The sequence below is a fragment of the Mya arenaria genome, chromosome 16 (assembly GCF_026914265.1).
Source record: "Mya arenaria isolate MELC-2E11 chromosome 16, ASM2691426v1".
Taxonomy (NCBI): Eukaryota; Metazoa; Mollusca; class Bivalvia; order Myida; family Myidae; genus Mya; species Mya arenaria.
Window position 1 is genome coordinate 10941748 of NC_069137.1, and position 20563 is coordinate 10962310.

A 20563-nucleotide genomic window follows, 5' to 3' on the forward strand; every position below is an offset into this window, starting at 1 on the left:
TTCTATCGTAGAAAGATAGTCATTGTCTAAATTGAATAATGGATCATACATTTGTCTTAGAGAGATATCGCCGAACTCAGAATCATCAGCCATGATTGTTTTGACAGTTGTTGCAGACGAACCGTAGTAGAAACCGCGTCAATTTTTATTTGTTTTTATTATTTTTATTATTTGTTCAATGCGTGTTTTTTTTTGTTATTGAATGCAAAATCAAGCATTTTTTCAAAATATATTTCTTGAAAAAGACTTTCATTTAAATTATTCGTAAAGCATGTAAACACGCCGGCATTCAACAGAACATGTGCCCTGCTATATTTAGCAATAAAGTAAATTGTAGTAAGATCACTACGCACGGTGATTCACTAGCACCCAATCATAGCTTTGCTTTCTTGCCAAACTTCGCCTACAAAGGTCACGAAAGCTCGACCGGTCCATGCAAAATGAACTCATTTTTTATTGTTCAGAAAATCAAGTACGGATGTAAATATTTCTCTATCTATGTATTTGGTACAACTCAATAGCATGACAGGTGAATTTAGATCAGTCTCGATTTAAAGTATCTTTACCAATTTTTTTCTGGGTCAACATTGAATGTAGTATATAACATTACACAAAGCTAATACAAGCATATTACAACATAATTGCAAATGTACATGATCTTACCTTTTTTGATGAAATACAAACAGCTTATTTGCAAAAACTAAAAGTTGCATTCGCATTAATTTGTATAACTTAGATGAACCATTTTATCAAATATTTGTATACACATTTCATTTTTTTAATTTAGTGAGTTTGAACTCAAAGGTCGAGCTAAGGACGGTGTTGAAAACGTTTTGAAATATTTCAGTTGCTCAACGTTGGCTTTGCTGACGTTCAAATCTACTAAAGATCACAAAAGGGACCAGCATCTCGGTGTTATAGCCATTCCCAAAACGACAACTGAAACGTTGCCGCAACCTAATTTTGCACCGAAAGTGAGTATTTGAAAGTGCATAAATTTATATCCATCGACAGTAGCGAATGTTCAATAACGAGGCCTGTCAAGTTCGTTTGTTGTTCTACGGTTTGTACCTCCCGTTCAGTGTCTAATTGGACTCTAGTTCCTGCCTCGAACAGGGTTTCTTAATGAATTATTGACTACATAGCTAATTCCTGAAGATTTCATAATATTGACCATATCTATAATGTTTTAGTGAAAACGCGATATAAATGCATTGCCTGGTTGACACAATTAACCTGGTTGAAATACACCTCAGACAAAATAATTAAGTGTAAGGGATGTGTCACATGGTGAATTAAAAACAAAGGGTACATCCGGTGTAAAAGACAATAAACGAGATTATAATAATCGCTCATGAGACGCATACACTATTTTAATGGAAAACATGACTTCATATTCAGATATTTCTTTTTGTATACACACTATCGTTGATATGATACATTATATTCATGAAGGTAATTTTTTTCAGTCGTGTATATAGTGCATATAAAATATATTTTAACATGTTTTGTTAATTTGCCATGTTTTGCATAATTATGTGTTATTATGCACAATAGAAAGAAAATGGTTTACAATTTTAATTCTGAAGAATATTAGAGGTAAAATGGTGTTTTTTAGCTACACATGATACAATGAATTTTTCTGTTAAAAATATCCGTAGTTTTAGTAAAAATGTATAATATATATATATATATATATATATATATATATATATATATATATATATATATATATATATATATATATATATATATATATATATATATATATAATATACGGTGCAGGAGTGAAATATACCCATGCAATATTTTTCATAAATCACTAGTGTTTTTTATTGTTTTTTAGTGCAACCTTTTAAATTCGGTTGATAATTGTGACATGAGTTATGTTTTGTATTGTTAATGAAATGTTTTTTTGTCGGGCTATTTTCTTTCCTACGGATGAAGCATCCTAGTAACAAACAATGTAAATTCTTCTCACCATGACTAGAGAATTGTATTGAAGAAACTTTGACCTAGATTTCGACCGTAAATGAGGTTTGTTTTAAATAGAATCCAAGTTCGTGTTTATTGTGTATCAAATTTATTAAACTCGTCATTTAAAAACTATAAAAACTCGGAAGAGCCTCGTTTTTATCGTTTTAGGTGAACTCGTTTAATGAATTCGATACAAAATAAACACTCATTTGAAATCCCCTATATATATAAATATATTAAAAATAGGTGTAGTATATGAGGATGAAATATATATAATAAGACAATCTCTCAAACGATTCGCTATTATTCAATTGGTAATATGATACGCACATTGAATGTAACAGGTACCTGCCATCAGGAAAAAGACCCTGCACCAACAGGAACACAAACTGGAACTACCGACGTCTGCGCTTGTAGACACACGCGAACAAGAACCTTTATTGGTTTTTGAACATTACGATCGGATCTATTGCAATATATGTTATGACAAAACATAAGCGTTATTATTTTTCGTTGTTTACGCTCTAACTGATGGCATTATTTTGGTCAAACATCATGTACGTTTTCTTCTTTTAAACGATGTGTGTTTCATCACCCTCGAATAAAGTTGATGGGTAAATTTACCAAACATTAAAATGTCAAATTTAATAACATTTCTATTAAAATGTCCAACTGAATTAATTCAACGTTGAAAGACAATAATATGTTTAGTAATATTTGTAGAATAATTCGTGCAAAAGTTTACCTTGCATTTAGCATTCAAAATAACTATCCATTTAACACATTTATCACAACCCCGATTTACCATCCCTTTATTGAACAAATATTGTCAATCTTTATATAAACCTTATGTTGATAATTTAATAATGACCATAAATTGACCTTCCTTATATTGACCACAAATCGACCATCTTTATATTATCATATATTGACGATATCTATATTGACCATCACTCTCATCATCATTACCATTGTACACACAGTGGACAATTAACAATATTTAATATTTCATATAAAATATGTCCTATATTTTCAAAATATATCGTTTATATTTAAAAAATATAACTTAACGTATCCATGCCAAATGCTTAAATTCCAACCATTTAATTTACGATCAGAATAATTGCACATTAACCTATTACTCACCCAACACACACCGGGGTTTGGCAGGGAAAATGTAGGAGAAGACTACAGGAGAATGGATTAGATACTATGTATTAAAGAATAAGTATGTTCAGTGTCATCAGTTAAATAAACCTGAACAAATAAAACTGTTATGAACATGATCTGGCTAAACTAAAAAAATAATTGCATAACTGTTTCAGGTCAAGAAAGGATCTGTGATTAAGTCTGGCAAAAGCGATGAATGTCTCACACAATGGGTAAAGAAAGGAGCTGATGTTGATATTCCGCCGAACGAAGAAGTTGCTGCGATGTGCATATCTGAAACGACTGAAAACACAGGGGAAGAGGTTAATAAGCTAGGTAAGCTATATTAAAAATATGGTGTGTGTAGATGTGTGTTTTTTCTCTAAACAAGTAATATAAAAAATACATGTATGACTTTAAGCCTCCGTTACATTAAGTATAGGCTAACATTTATAAAAGAAAGCTTAAATGTTAATACTCTTCTCATTTTACAAAACACTATTTAACCATTTCAATACTTTAAGCATAAACTATTTTGCTCAATCAATGTAAAGATTATGCTCAAATTATGCAGCAATTGGTTCAAGACTTGACAATTTGGGACAATTCAGTGCACAATTATATATTTTCATATAGATATGTGTCACAAGATTAATTTAATTCCTTTCCAAAAGTTTGAATTAAAGTATAAATTGAGATTACTTAATAAAAGTGTGTCCAAGAGTTTCAATTCCTGTACTGTGCATAGCAGCACATTCCTATATATCAATGGTCAACGTTTTATTAATATTATTATTAATTCCTCACAGTAGCTTTTTTACAACATTTTTTAAATACAACGGAAAGTTAATCTTCAACAAATCGGCCAAGAGGAAATATTCCTGTGCTGCTCATATCGCCAAATTGCTAACTATCAATGTGCAAAGATTCAGAGGTGTTTACGAAATGCAAAGAACAAGGGAGATAACTTTGCAATATTGAGACCAGTAGTTATACCTATTGTGTTGTGCAATACCGCACGTTCTCTGATATACATTTCAACCAGTTCATTTGAATAATTTTTGAGAAACGCCCTTGAATTTTGTTGTTGTATTAAAAAAGAACAAGGGGAGATTACTTTTGGAAAAAGTCCTTCAGACCCTTGAAGGTTCCCACCATTGCATTTCAACCAAGCTATGTTCCAAGTTTCAATCCATTATTTCCAATAGTTTCAGAGCTCTGCTCCGGACAAAAGTCGGTTGAGTACAAAGAAGTAGACAACAGAAATAATTAAAAATTATACAAAAAAAACATTAATAAGCTATTAACATTTCTAATAATTTATAAGCACATTAGTAAACTTCATTTACAAAAATATATTAAGTTCTTATCATAGTCGACTTATTACTCAAGTACATTTCTGTTAATATACTCATTTTATGAAAATGGCCATATATTTATTTCAACAAAGATCGACAAAAGAGTAAAACCATCAACGATGCACATAAACGAATGTAGCCTGTAATAAGAGTTGAATTAGGTATGAACTAATATTTTTGCTCCGAATACCTCCAAAGAAAAAAATCGCATGTTTGTGTAACATAATTTCAACAATCACTTTTAATATACCGCTGTGGAAACAACGCTCGTTGTCAAGTAAATGTATTGAGGCATTGATTGGAAAATGACAAAATTAAGTTGAAGAATTAAGAAGAATTCAATTTAAGTTTTCTATATCATGAAAATGTATGTTAATTTTTGTTTTAGAATAACATATTCACTAGCAATATGCTGTCTATGTGCAAGGAAGCTGTGCTAAAAATAAACTCGTTTATATATCTGCTCAATGCAGGGCGCAGACTGCCACGGGGTCTGTAGGGATGGCATACGTTGAGTATACGTCAGCCGTAATTGAGGCTTGCGTTGCCAACAGGGTATGCCACATACCGCAAGGCAACCGTACGGGTACTGTAGGGCCGCCTTAAGGCTGCCTTAGGGCGCCCGTGGATTTACTGCGGCCGCCTCAATCTTCTGGAGGTCGCCAAAAGTCAATTGTTATTCATAAGACCCTAGGGCAGCAGCATGGCAAACGCAAGGCAATCGTACGCCCGAGGTATGGCAGTGGAACCGCTCTACGGCAAGGTTATGGCATATCAATAACAGCGGCGACCCTAGAAAAAAAAATAACTCCGCGAAAATCCTTCGGCGATCGCTGCAAAAAGATAGGGATACGCCAAATGGTAATCCTTAGGCCACCGCAGATCGTCTGAGGCCGCCTCACGAATCTCTCATAATTGGGACCCTAAGGCCGCCCTATTTTTGCCCTAGAGCAAATGTGACGGAGGCATAAGAATAATTAGAAAACAAGTGTTCACTAATAATTCATACGTTTAGTTCTTCAAAGTATGAGATGTAGCTCATAAATTAAATCATAGATATATGTATCTAACTTTCTGTGATTGCATTTTGAATCAATACCTCAATGAACTAAAGACTGACACTTTGTGCTGTGTACTTATCCTCAATTAGATATTTTTATATGATGTTAAAATTCAATACTAAAAATACTTTTGGAGTAATGCTCCGGGCACAAATAAATTATTAAACAAGAAAGAGTGAACAGATAACAGAATTATAGTTATATAATAATATTAATAGTAGTTGATATGTATGAAGTATGAATTTTGAAGACAAAATCAAAGAGTGATAGCTCCGCTCTATAATCCTACGGCGAACCCTGCGGCCTGTAAATACGCCATAGGGAAATCCCTGGGCCACCGCAGATCCTCCAGACAAAAAATATGTTTTCAAATGAATTAAAGGAAATAACTCTAAAATACCAATTACAGTGTGTCATGTACTGATTGTATGCCTTTTGAAGTAAATACATGAAAGATATTGGAAGTAATGCTCCAGACAAAAATGAAACATAAACTATGTAATGAGGTGATATAACTCAGCAATTATGGAACGTATGATAAAGACTCTTGCACACTGACCTACCTCTTAATGCTATATATATATATAATACAAGTATTATTTAAATACCTTCAGTACTCTTTGAGTCATGGTCCAGACAAGAAGCTTCCGTATTAATGATTACTGCAAATTTGGATGGGAAAGATACTTCAGCAATGACTGAAGCTGGAAGAATACTTCTTTCGCACGGCATTTGTGCATATTGGCATCTGTCTATGTTTCAAGTTCCATTGATCCCATCAGAAAATCTTCAGTTATTCCCCTGACAAGGGTCTGCCGGAAGGACGGACGGACAAAACGGCGACTTTATGATATCCTCTCGGGAACCATTAAAAACACACATACGATCAATATTATATTATCACGCAATGTTTGCTAATCATAAACACAGGAAATCATAAAAAAAACAATCCATAATAACAAGTTTTATTGCTGCGGCCAAGATGTATATGTCAATGGTATTACTCTCTTCATCAAAAAAGAAGCTTATCTGTGTTATCGTGCATCAACACCATTAATTGTAAGACGTACTCCTATTGATGCATCTTGAATTAAGCTTGACATCGTATTTTTTTGTTTAATTAGGCAGTCCTATATGATAAGACGAAGTCATACATTTGTATATGGTCATGACATTATCCGCTTTCAACACAATATTGTTTTCAAACAAGTCTTAATCATAAACAAAAATGAGAAATGACATGCAGGAATGTTGACTTCTAACAGTTGTGGGAAGATCTGTAGAGAATTGTGCGGTTTATTATATGATGGTGTAACTTGAAAACAATATTCATCCGTGTGTTGGTGTTTCGTTGATAGAAAGGCATATGTTCGGTTTGTTTGGATGAACCGCAAGGTGTTAAGATGTCATTGTTTATTTCACTGATAAACTGTGAACGTGAACATATAACCGCCTGTTGAATATAATTTACATATTGGCAAAGAACAATGATATTTTACCTACAATTACCGTTATTTCACAAAAAAACATCATATTTATGATGGGCCAGGTCCAGGATTTGCTTCAATACCAGATCGAAAAAGGAGTATCAGTAGTGTACCAAAATCACATCGTGAACCATGGTGTTGTCGTCCGCTTCTGCTCAGTAAGGCGAGTAAAAGACAGATGACGAGTTTTATCAGTCGGAAAATTCAATTCTGTTGCGTAACTCCTATCTCAGATCATTGATGTGTTAAATTAATGTATTATGTTCATGTTTTTTATATTTTCGTATTAAATTTTATTACGTATTTTTTTTTAAATAAAATGATTTTATGCTAACGTTTTCATTCTAAGCATTTTAAGACGATCATTTATTCCAGTTATAGGCCATGATGATAAAAAAGATGCTTTTTAACAATATATATATTGGCGGTACTGAAATGTGTTTTCTCACTTGTGTTTTGATAATTAATTGCATCACTTCTTTTAAGTGTGTGTGTGTGATTGTTTGTGTGTGTGTGTGTGTGTGTGTGTGTGTGTGTGTGTGTTTTCGTGTGTGTGTGTGTGTGTGTGCGTGCGTGCGTGCGTGTGTGCGTGCGTGCGCGCGTGCGCGTGTGTGTGTGTTCTTTCAGAAGGCCGCATTGTAAATAAGACGTGTGTTATGTTTATTAATGTAGTGTCACACATTAAATAAACATCTTAGTTCACAGGGTTGCACATAACTGAAAAATAAAACACAATGTGATAATAAGACTAATAAACTGTGTTTTAACACAAAACATATTGAAATACCATGTTGTAAAACATGGACACGGCTACACAAAATTTATCCTATGCAAATGGCATCCAATTAAACAACGTTCCTAGGAGAAATGCGCAGAAATGTTCCAAAACGTTCCAAGGATGAATAAATGATGAAAGTGATGTTCAAGTCCAACCACAGCGTCCGAAGAGTTCCGATCCTAACTAACGAAAAAATACCAAATTAAACGGATTCCAAAACGAACGAACACTCCAACTAATGCTACTCCTCTTTGGTTTGTCTCTCGAACGATTTTTGTCTAATTGTTGTAAGGTTGTTGTAAAAAGCAATGGCAGGGTCCCTCGATGTTGGTTTATTAAGTGCAAGTAGATCATTATAATTAATTGAATCGGTATTAAAGCAAATCAGGATATTTATGTATTAATTTTGAAGTCGTAAATATTCCAAATGACGTTGATGCAGTTCAACAAGCATTTGCTATTGTTTCTCTATACATGCATAATAGTTAATTTTGGTTTCCGACTGTTCTTTGGTAACATTTTTAGCTTTTTGAATTGTAACATTCTGTTGCAATTTAGAAGCATTTGTAAGACTTATTACTGCTGAATCTTCGTTAACAGTTTAAAATCTTGTGGCTTCTGGAAAAAATGTCGATGATCCCTTCTCTTGTATACTGTAACGATAATAATAACCATTTTGAAACGTGGAGCGATACTGGTGATTTACACGATGATTTTTTGTAAAATGATGATCCGGATCCAGAGCCTTCAACAGGAGTTTTTTGAGAAGCCTGCGAGATGATGCCCTTCTTTTACACTCGAGAAGCTCTACATCTCTCGAATGCATCCCTTAGAGCTCTACCACGTGTGCTGACGCACGGGACATTAGGTGTTGGACCACCCCATCCAATTCCAACGGTCATCAAGGGCATTGGCCTTGAAAATGGGCACTGTTGCATTCAAACTGACTGCCCGTTCTCGATTCCATGACGACGTCTGTCATCGAACCGTCTTACATCATGGCTGATGAAGATTTCTTGACCGGGGCTGACGTTACTGCTGTGCTAGACCTTACATATTCCGTGTCAAACCACTTGTTTTTGATACACAAATTCCTAAAGGATTGCTTCAGTTTCTCTTTAACACATGTGAGAAACATGACAATAAACATTATCAGAAACATTGTTATTGTAAAAAAAAAACTTAAAAGTATAGTCACTGGTTGGTTGAATTGTATTGTAAGTTTTAACAGTTTCTTAAAACGTAATCATTGAACTTTCTTTTAAATTCAAAAGATCTTTAGGAAATTCAACTTCATCAATTTTTGGAAAAATTGACCTAAATTCATCCCAATGTTTAATAGATGTATCATTATTTAAAGCTCTTTTAATGGATCAGATATTTTCTTTGTTCAAAATATTCCGGTAAGTTAAGGTATTAAAATTAAGGTGTTAAAAGCTTAACATATATTGTTTCATTTTAAAATAACAACGGGTGAACCAATATCTATAGTATATCCTGCTTTTGTATTTCTACAATGTAAATGTAATCCAAACTCTTGTTGATACAAACCAAATACTATTTTTTTAAAGAAAGTACAGCATGTAATCGACTTATCTGAACAACTTTTTTGCAATGTTTGTCCTTGGCCTTTTTATTTTCTAAATATAATGCAACACTGCATGAAGTAGACAATTGTTTTTGTATAACGGTGCTTTTGGTTGAGAATTTGATTTCAAAACATCAGTACATTCGGTATATGAATTGAAGTCTAAAAGTAAGTGACCGACTTTTACTTATCATCAACTATTGAGTATCAATATCATATTTTGCAGTAAAAGCGGTTTGATTTTCTTCTTATTTATTCGGTAAAAGTACAGGCAAATTATGAATTTTAAATATATATGGTTTCGATTAATGGTATTTCAATTACTATTCTTATTTAATAGTTTTCGATATAGGTATCTCAAGAAACCTTTTAATAGTAGTGCCAAATATCAATTTTAGGATCAACAGGTTACCAAAGGTTAACTGGCAATTTCTTTTCAATTTCCAGAAGAACATTTAATAAAACAATAGGTTCAAATATACCTGTTGATCAATGACTAATTGAGAGCATGTTAAGTTCTTAAGATTCTCAAAGTTACTTATCGCATTTTGAGTATACATTTTAAGTTCATAAAATACAATTTGTAATTGCAGAAATACATGCATAAATTGTTCAACACGCGCAATTCGTTGTTCGACGACAGTCTTTAATTTTCATATTGCTGTATTTAATTGATGAACAACGTGAATAACCTTCATTATAGATCGACGATTTTTAGAGACTTCAACTATAGTAAGATTTAAAACAGACAAGCTCATTTGAAGGTCATGAATAATGAACATTTGGTTAGAGCTTAATGTTTGAATATTGCGGTCAATATTGTCAAGGTCGGCTTCAGATAAAGTGCTAAATGAAAGAGACAACGCCTGACCTTCTATAGGAAGTAATGATCTTTTTACAAGCGTAGGCGGAATAATACTATGTGTTGCACCTTTTGCGCTCACGTTCTCCAAATGTTTGAATCCGGAGGCGATTGACTGTAGCGTTCCATTTAACATATCAATTTCCACACCTAAACTCTGAATCGTTGCAAGGAAAGAAATCGGTTTTGGTATATACCCATCTTTTATTCCAGATGCTTCTATGATTGACCGACATTTGACTATTATCACTTGAACTTTGATGTTTTTGAATATATGCATCACCATTTCTACCGCTGTCGACTAAGGAATCAAATGAATCATTCGATGTTTCCTTATTTTCCTGTTATGTTAAACGTTTTGAAAGCTTCATTAATGGTTTATCCCCCTCCGAAGAAGAATCTATCTAACCTTTCCGCACAGAACATTGCAGCTAATTGAGCCGAAGGTAAAGTTTCTGAATCTCTAGCATCCCCTTGGTCACTAAATTGATCAATCAAAATATGTGTACTGTCTGATTCTGAGTCTGGTGGCAAACCATAAGCTGCTTTTCTTAACAGTCTGTCGTCAGACTTTTGAATTTGTCTCTTATCAATTTTGGCAAGTCTTAAGTCACGCGCATGAACTCTGGATGTTGCGCAAGTCAATTGGTTTGATGTCATATAGGAAACAGGTCCATTTTTATCGATTATTCTATGGTATGGTAACTATTTTTGACCAAGCGTATTCCTAATGTGAGTCTTGTAAAAGACTGGGTCACCAAGCCCATATTTTATCGACTGTGCACCTTTATCAGCATATTTTCACTGTCATGTCTTAGCTATCTTCAAATTAGTTTTAACCCTACAAAAAGCTTCATGCTGTTCTTCAAGGGAAACAAGAGATATATGTCAAACATTATGCCACCCCTCCTCCCCCTGAGCGTCATGTTGTCGGTATTATTTGACCCGATGACCCCAAAATCAATAGGGGTCATCTGCTGGACATGCCCAACCTTCATGTCAAGTTTGGTGACCATACATCCACGAATTGTTAAGTTATCACTCGGACAAACTTTGGTCTATCGACGGACCGACCGACCGACCGACATACTGACCGACCGACCGACATGTGGAAAGCAATTTACCCCTCTTCTTTGAAGGGGGCCAAAATCAAGTGTATTTCCTCAACTTGAATTTTTTTTTCCGAGGTTTGAGAATGATATCGACCGGAAAAACAACATCTCTGTTGTACAAAAGAAACAAAGTGAGTATTTTGATGACTCACTGATGTTGAACCTAATGGCAGCTAATGTCTGATTCAGATGCAAATTTCGGGTATCTTCTCTATCAGTTAATTTCTTGGCCAACATATCATGTAAGGTCCTGTGAAACCTTTCGACCTTTGCATTTGATTGTGGTGAATACACTGATGCTTTTACATGCTCTAGTTTTGGAATGTTCATTGTCTCAGCAACTATTTTGTTTACATTTTCAGTGCCATTATCAGTAACGGTTTGTAAGCCTCTGGCCAACCAGAAAACTAATCAACAAAGGAAATAATGTAACAATTTGAGGACAGGCTAAATAAAATCTATGGTCCTGACAAATCTAAACTTATCTTTTCAAACGGATATGGCGGTAAATCAGTTTCTTGCAAGGGCTGCTTAGCTCTCTGTAACGATCTTGTTTGACAAAGTATACGTGCTTTGACATATTCGTGCATTCCGTTGACTTAAATTTTCCAATAATATATTTTCTTAATGGATTCTAATGTATTTTGTATTCCCTTATGACCATTACCATCATGGTTTGATTGAATGACCATTTGTTCCAGATGTGAAGGAATAAACAACCTTAAATTCGGGTCAACATGAGCATTTAATAAGTAATACAGCACATCATCAACCACTGTGTGATGTTTCAGTAGCCCTTTCTTACCCTCTCCATTTAATATCAAGATGTTTGGGGTTTTTTCAACAATCTTATCGTATTTTGTTTGTTTGAAGGATATATTCAATTGCTCAGATACAAAGTTCGATAATTCTGTACCATCGGCTTTCTGAAGTTATTCACCGTCAGGTAAAGTACAACTTGCAAATTGTTTAGGATCAGATTGATTGGAGTCTAAGACATTTATTTGATATAAGTTGTCATTAACATCCACGTCTGATTCAGACAAAAAATAATTATTTTCAAGTTGGTATCAGACTGTGTTGTGTGCAAAAGATGTCTTGAAAGTGGATCAGTGCATGTGTTCTTAACACCTGGTATATACTCAACGGTCCAATTGTATCCTGCCATTGTTGGTGCCCATAGTTGAACTTTTTTGTTTTACATTGGTGACTCAAGTAAATATTTGAGAGAACAGTGATCTGTTTTGATAACAAAGACTATATTGTGCAAATAATAATCAAGTTTTTGAAGTGCAAAGTGAATTGCATGTCACTATTTCACAACTTTTGACCATTTCATTTGAGTTTGTACGACAAGTAATGTATAGGTTTCTCGATACCATCACACATCTGTGCCACACATGCGCTTATGCATGTATCACTTGCATCAGTGTAAAGTGTATAAGGTAAGTTTGGATCAGGATGAAATGGCACTACAGTTAAGTTATCTGAGATATTCAAAAAGATTTTTGATGCACAGCAGACAAAGTAAAATGTGCATATTTATATTCAATGCTATCAATGGTTCTGCTTTTTCACTAAAGATTTGTATATTTTTCCTATATTAAGATGTCATTCCTATAAAACTTCTAACTTCGTGAAAACTTTTCCTTGATCTGGCATGATGCCATTTGAGTTGATTGTAAAACCAAGGTACTTTGTTTCTATTTTTAGAAAATTGCACTTTTTCAACTTAAGTTTCAAGTTATGTTGACTTTACCTTTTAAATATTATGTTTATGTACATGATATTTTCCTCAACAGTTTCACTGAATATAAGAATGCCATCCAAGTATGCTGTACTAAATTCACTGTAACCTTGAAGGACAATTGAGATTAACTCTTGAAACTCTGGTGCATTTGAAGACCAAAGGACGTTTTATTCCATTCATAAAGACCTTTGTCAGATGTTGTGCAAGCAGTATTTTCTTGATTTTTCTCATCCATGGCAATTTGCTAATAACCAGATATAAAGTCAAACTCATAAACAACTTTGCCTTGCCACTCACTGCCAAAATGTCATTCATTATTGGCCATGGGAAATATTTTTTTTCTTTGTGATCTGATTGAGCTTCCTAAAGTCAACACAAAATTTGGTTCCATCCAGTTTTGTCAACAATTACTACAGGAAATGAAAGAGATGACCTTGAATGTCTGATTACACCTGCATCTATCATTTCATATTTTGCCCTAATCTTTCGATTTTGTATCGATGTTTTGTTTGGTCTCAATTTAATGGGTTTTTTTTCTCAACAACATCTATTTTTATGCAGAGTGTATCTTTGTGACCTTATTCTGCGTCAGTGCTAGCAAAAATATTTTGATTTTGCATAATTAAATTCGCTTTTTGTGAACAATATTGTTTAGGTGTGTCCAGTTTGGCATGTTTACTGTATTTGCAAAATTTTCCTGACCAAATATAGAACATTTTTTTTATATTTGTTTCATCCGTATTTGAATGATTTGCAGCAAGGCCATGACTTTTGCAAACGTTGTTGGTATTTTTCACAACAAACATAGAAACAGTTCTTTTTAGACAACTGTGTAATTCAATACTTTATTTTCAGTATAGGTTCATTTGAATTAAAACATCTATCAATTTCTGATATTTCGAACATAGATCCTTCTTTAGTTTACCTGCATTTTGTTTGATAATTGCACGGTGATCTCGACCTTGATATTTGAAACAACGCAAACCTCTGGAGTGGTTAACCTCCATAGGCTACTGAGAATTACTTCGACCATGAGACTGATGTTTGTCCTAAATTGGTGACCTTGTGTTATCAATTCCCTATCCTGAGGCAGTAGAAATCCTATTTCTTACTTTTGTTTCAGTTGTTGCTATGCATACGGCATTACGAAGTGTATCAGGGTTTCTTCTGAGAATGGTCAATTTAAGATGATCATTTTGCAGGCCATTTACGAAAATGTCAACTAGTTGGGCCTGTACCCCAGGCGCCTGCTCAGTTTCGAACGCTTCCTGAGAAATCCCGTTACTGCCCCTTGTGATGACTGGTATGCCAAAAGTATGCACTTTTGTTCGTGCTTAATAATCATTGTTTGATACGTTTCAATGTCTCGTACCCAATTCCTATATACATTTTTATTTACCCCATCAAAACGTTCAATGTTTTGTGAAGCACCTTTTGCACCTCAGATGGTGCTTACTTGATGTACTTCTTGCATTAAGGTTTGAAATGCCTGTTCCAATGGATCAGGAGCAAGTATTGCATCACGCATTTATTGATTTACATCAGGTTCTGTTGTTGTTGTTCAGCCATTTTGTTTGAAACTTAAAATAGCTTATTTTAAATAAAAAATGGTCATTACGTTTTGAAGGACCCTTTTAATATGTTGTTTTAAAAAAGAAACATTGTCATTTTTGAAACGACCCTCTTATAAAGCCTGAAGTTTTAAAAGTAAGGACAAACTTCTAAATCAATACAAACATTAGTACACTACTCTTAAACTTGTTTGTAAACATTGAACTATACATTGTTTACTATGTAATCATACTTTTTACAATATCCTTATCTAATACTTTTCCAATATGTCAACAATCTTTTCTACATGAAATACTACATCATAATGATTACCAGTCACAGTAGTTTCTTTTAAAACAACTGAACACTTGCAACAATAAAGACTTCATCTTGCTTACAATTTTATTTTACATATTAAAATATAATTGCAACATTTTTCATTATAAATAACACAATTTAAATCATTTTACTTGTTAAACGATTTGACACTTAACATGCTTGATTTTGCCCAACAAGTGCAAAAACGACTTACCTCGGTCATGATCGTGGTCACGGTAGCCAAAACATCTTATGTAACGGGGTGCATTAAAATGCGCGATATCAAACTCCAAGTCCAAGATTAATACTTTTTAAGATAAATAATTCTTAAAACCTTTTTAATATGCTATACAATGCACTTCAGCTCCTCTCTCCTTCTTCTCCTTTCTGCTCTGGAACACTCAGTTTATATACAAATCATTAATATCCGCCGACATCTCAGCTGGGATGCGATATGTTTCAGCTTCTTACTTTGTTTGTACAAAATGACAATCACATTCCTTTTAATAAATTACAGTTAAGAAATCTTAAAGTTTAATTTACAGTTTATATTTAGTATAATGTACTCTGTGAAAGTATTATCAATAAGTACCCGAAGTTAAAAAAAAACTGTCAACTCTTCATAACTAAACACTTTTACTTACGAAGTCGCGTTGAACAATTGCATCAGAAACTCTTTCGTTAGCATTTTAGACGTATGATTTGAATTAGAGCCAAATAAAACTTTTCATGTTTTTGACTATTATTGCCGTATTTTATACTCCATAGATATATTTACATGAACACCCAGTGGAGACGTTTGAAGCACATAACACATACTAATTTCAAATCAAGTATAGCATACATCATCAATTTGTACTTTATCAAATCAATTAATTAATTACAAAAATATAAAGCCAATATAGGCCACAATGTTACACTGGTTTCCTAAATTCTGAATTATTTAATTATGTCAGCCAACAAAGTTATTGGGAGCTTACTGACAAATATAATATCGAATTACACTTTGATTTACACAAAGATTTATGAAAACATGTCCAAAAAATATACAAACGCTCATCAAAATTAATATTGTTGAAATGTGTCAGTAATTTGGTTCGTTTATAAATTATTGTGTCAATATTACCCTTATGTAAAACACTATATGAATATTGATTACATATATTAATTAATTTGAAAGTAAAACCTCATTTAATCAACATTTATTAATCTGTAATCTCATTCAAACGTGTCTGTGTTATATAGGTACATTGTTACAATTCAAGCCTAAAATTAGAGTCTACATTCTGCTTTCAAAGACAGTTATCGGCGTTGTTGAGATAAATGTATTGATCAAAAAGGTCACTCGTAAATTATACGGACAAATCAAGGAGTTTCTAGTTTTAGTTGTTTTACTTATATAATCATCATCGATTTCTCTATCCGTTCCGATATAAAGATTATAATGTTGCTTTTTTTCCAATTTACATACGTTTTGTTTTTTAAATTGTAGACTGGGAAACATGCTTGAAGGAAAACGATTTCAACGGAATTAAATACTTGTTACAAGAGGAGATCAGTCCACCGAATTACGGAACATATAACAGCGCTGTTACATTTCTATCCGAGCAGGAGGAAGATTTAAATAGTCTATGCCGCAATGTAAGTAAACACATACTTAGAAACATTCCACATGCAAAGGTTGTGTATCCGGCCAAAAGTCCAAAACATAATAAAATCTACTTTGTGGTACTTTCTACCAGTCCAAGTGATAAAAAGTATTTCGACGAATTTCCATTAAAAGTGAAGTATGCATATACAAAAAGTGAAGAAGAGCAATACGTTAGACGAAAGGAGACGTCAAATGTATTGCATTTTCAGACGGAAGAGGACAAAAAAAGCATTACCAATGTGATAGAGAAAGCACATGAACAGTTTTCGAAACACCCGAATGTTTCACGTATTTCCTATAGCTTTTACAAGTCGAAGCGTTTCGGAGAAGCTGATGCAGAACTTGAATACAAAGACAAAGGCTGTGTGGTCATTTTTGTTTACCTAAAGAAGTGGATTCCAGTAGGAATAAACGCTTTCCCAGATATGTTTGAAGGATACCCCGTAGATGTTCGCCAAGATGTGATGATAAAAATGCACTTTTTAAAGGTTCCTTCAGACAAAATTATAAAAATAGGGGGCGGCACAATCCAAGGAAACCTAAAAAAGAGAGGTTCAAGCACACATTATGCTCTGACATCGGCGCATGCAGCTGTAGGAGAGGAAACTCTTGACAAAATGCTTATTGATAAAACACCCTACATGGATAACTCAGACAACAGATTGGTTGACTTGGGTGTACAAAATGGAACAGTTGAGGCAGTGGCATATCAGGAATCGCCACATGTTGACGTAGCAGCAATCGCATTGAATGCTCCTCTGTTGGAAAAAGAAGTTATATTTGACTGGATGAAGCACGGTATATTAATGTACAGTTTTGACTAAACATTTCTAAAAAGAATAACTTGCTATATGTTCCGTAATGACATCAGTTTGGAGACGAAAAGTAAACAAAGAACTTATTAAACTTATCATAAAGTATATATTTTCGACGTATTCTGTTCTTAAATATGCTATTGACTTTAACTATCAAACTCTTAGTTAGGAGATATTTTTAACAAATATTTCATGAATAATGTTTCAAAATCTATAAAAAGAATACAGCAGTTTCGCATTAATAAAATATCTAAAATAAACATAAAGCGTTCTAAAATAGATATTTACGAAACCCATGTACAGTATGAATTTCGGATGCCTGGTCGCACGATTATATGTTTGTATCATTTCGAAGAAGTTAATGTGTAGAGAAAAATATGTGGACATGTAACATAGAGAGAAATAGTTTAATCCCGGATATATTGCCTTTTTAAATATAGTCATTCCACGTCCGAATTCGGTAAAAAATATATACAAAAAATTAATACTGCCGAAACTTTATCGGTAAATAATGTAGTTTCGACCATTTGTTTTGTTAACAAGTCTGTACTCAATTTACTTTCGAATAAATGGCTACAGAGTGTTCATCAGGCATCACAATTTAGCATTGTGCCCAGTGGCTCAATACATTGACAAGTGTATTTGTACGTTGGATATCTTTGCTATTTATTACTAAGAGTTACATACATTAATAGCACAAACACACTTTAAAACGCAAATATATCTTTACTACATATATTTTTGAGTTAAGTATTACCTTTAAGTAGTATAACATTTTAGTTGCAACAGTAAAACAAGACCGTGAATTCATAAACAGACACAATATATTCTACTTGGTTTATAATTGACGATAGGTTGATACTGAATTGTATTATAATGAATTTCTTTGAGTCATCCGTTTCCAAAGTCACGAATTGCGTCTTTGGATTTAATAATGGGAACACATTTATGTTTATGACAATCTCTGTATTTTTCTAGGATTTCGAAGGACGTTGAAGTTAAATAACGATCGCAATGTTCAATGCTGTTCTGCAAAAGATAACGACATTGTCCTTAAATACGGGGAAACAACAGGATTAACATTTGGATTTGTCCGCAATTCTTCGGCTAAGCTTTCAGGCTTAAATCAAACTGATCTGATAGAAATCTGGTCTGTAGATCCAGAAAACATTTCAAGATTTGCATCTACTCTATCCGCAGGACATCCGAAAGTACGTGATCAGGAGTTAAACGGATTTCAGACTGTTTTTTCCGATGTTGGAGATTCTGGAGCTTTTGTTTACGCGGTAAACCCAAACGCTTTCGAAGGTATTGATAAAAGTGCCGACAAAAGATTTGGCCAAAACGATGATCTCGCGCTTGTAGGATTGGTCACTTCGGGAGAAGACGACAAATCTTATGCCACCGATTTGAAAAAGAGTCTGGAAGAACTGAAGAACAACTACGAATTTAGTTAATGGGATGAATTTCACACATTACGAAATTGCAGCTGTCGCAATTTTACAGAACCTGGGTTGGTTTTAAATTGATATTTCAGATCTTACAAAATAATTTAAAAAAACTTTTAAAATGTAAAGAACGTCTTGTAGTTGCCTAAATGTTTCAATTGAGGATAAAACGATAGACCACAAAGCTCGCAGTTTATGTTTTTAAAATGTAAATAATTTATATTCGTAATTAGGTGAGTGTAACTCTGTTTTTCAGTAAATAACAAATAGAAAATGGATATCTGATGTATTTAATGATATCAATTTTGGGGACATGCTTTTTATTCAAGTTAATATGAGATGATATTAGTCTGCCTTTTTATTGCTAATTAAAAATATATCTTCAAAATGGCTGCCACAGATAAGCTACATTGAACTGTACCTTATCAACCATAGTTGCGCTGATTTAAAACCAATGATTAATTGATATTCGTTGTCTTTGCCTTGTATTGCATTGGACATTTTGGTGCCATTTCCACTATTTATCAAAGGTAGTGAAAGATAACGTTTGCTTACGAGGTCTTTCGATTATCATTTGTGTGTATTTGTTTTACTCTGAAAATACGACAGTTTGAGTTATTATTTAGATTGCATATGTCTGTATATGTTTTGTATGTGTGTGTTTTAGACGCAATGTGAATTACACCTTTAGTCAGTACATTCGTAGTGCTATGTTGTTTTGTTTTTGTTTTTGCTTTTATTTTTTTTATTTCTGCTATATATATGACATGATCGGTTATATTTCGGTCAAACCAAATTGATTATTTCGTCATCGAATTTACCTGTGTGAATGTGTCCTGTCACATCATCTTATGCAATTAATGATAAACTATTCATTTGTATGTTCAACTTTTTCATTCCTTGTTCCTCAAACTTTAAAACCAATATTACCACTCCGTCGCCCATATTTTATAAGAAGAAATTCAAATGCTAACTTCGGTGTGGCCTTATATATATATTTATTAACTGATATATTTAAAAAGATGATTTCACAGTCCGTTTTACAAATGCAAACACTGTAAAGCTCGTCCATTTTCGAACGGATTGTTAAATCCATCCGCTTTAAGAGATGATATTTTTCGAGATATCCAATCCCATTGCGCGATGATATTTTGAGTTTTTAACTAAAAACATTCGTTTGGACGGCCAAATAGTGTGCTGCAATAAACATGTTGAAATTGCATGGTACATTGCTTGCTTTTAATGATTATACATTTTAAAAACATAAAAGCTTACGCTCGCCAGAGTGTTTATCAAAATATGTATGATAACCAAGACATCAATTGGGTTTGTTCTTACTGATACGGTATTGAAATAATCAGTTATAAAATGAACATTTCTGTGTAAATGCACATATTACTTTATATATTTTATCAGATTATTTTTCCTGTATGTATGCTGTTATATTTTTTAAGTGTTTTTGCTATTTAACTGTCATTTGCTTACGTTTTTTATTGATCATATTTGTTTATGAGCCCTGTTTCCTTTGACGCCGACTGGTATATTACAACCTAACCTTTTTATCCTAACTAATACGGTATTAAAACGATCGGTTGTAAAATCAACAATACTGTGTAAATGCACAGACGACTTTATATATTTAATCATATAGTTTTTTT

The 20563-nt window shown here is 33.4% G+C and overlaps 1 protein-coding gene across 1 annotated transcript in view; it reads left to right on the forward strand.

Annotated features, from left to right (window-relative positions):
- Positions 1-20273, forward strand: part of LOC128221393 (uncharacterized) — an 83887-nt gene extending 63614 nt beyond the window's left edge. Inside the window, exons 8-12 of the mRNA XM_052930006.1 lie at positions 788-974; positions 2322-2390; positions 3303-3462; positions 16484-17440; positions 18436-20273. Coding sequence (XP_052785966.1) covers positions 788-974; positions 2322-2390; positions 3303-3462; positions 16484-17440; positions 18436-18914 — 1852 coding nt within the window. The 3' untranslated portion in view covers positions 18915-20273. The remainder of the gene's footprint in view (positions 1-787; positions 975-2321; positions 2391-3302; positions 3463-16483; positions 17441-18435) is intronic.
- The last annotated feature ends 290 nt before the right edge of the window (positions 20274-20563 follow it).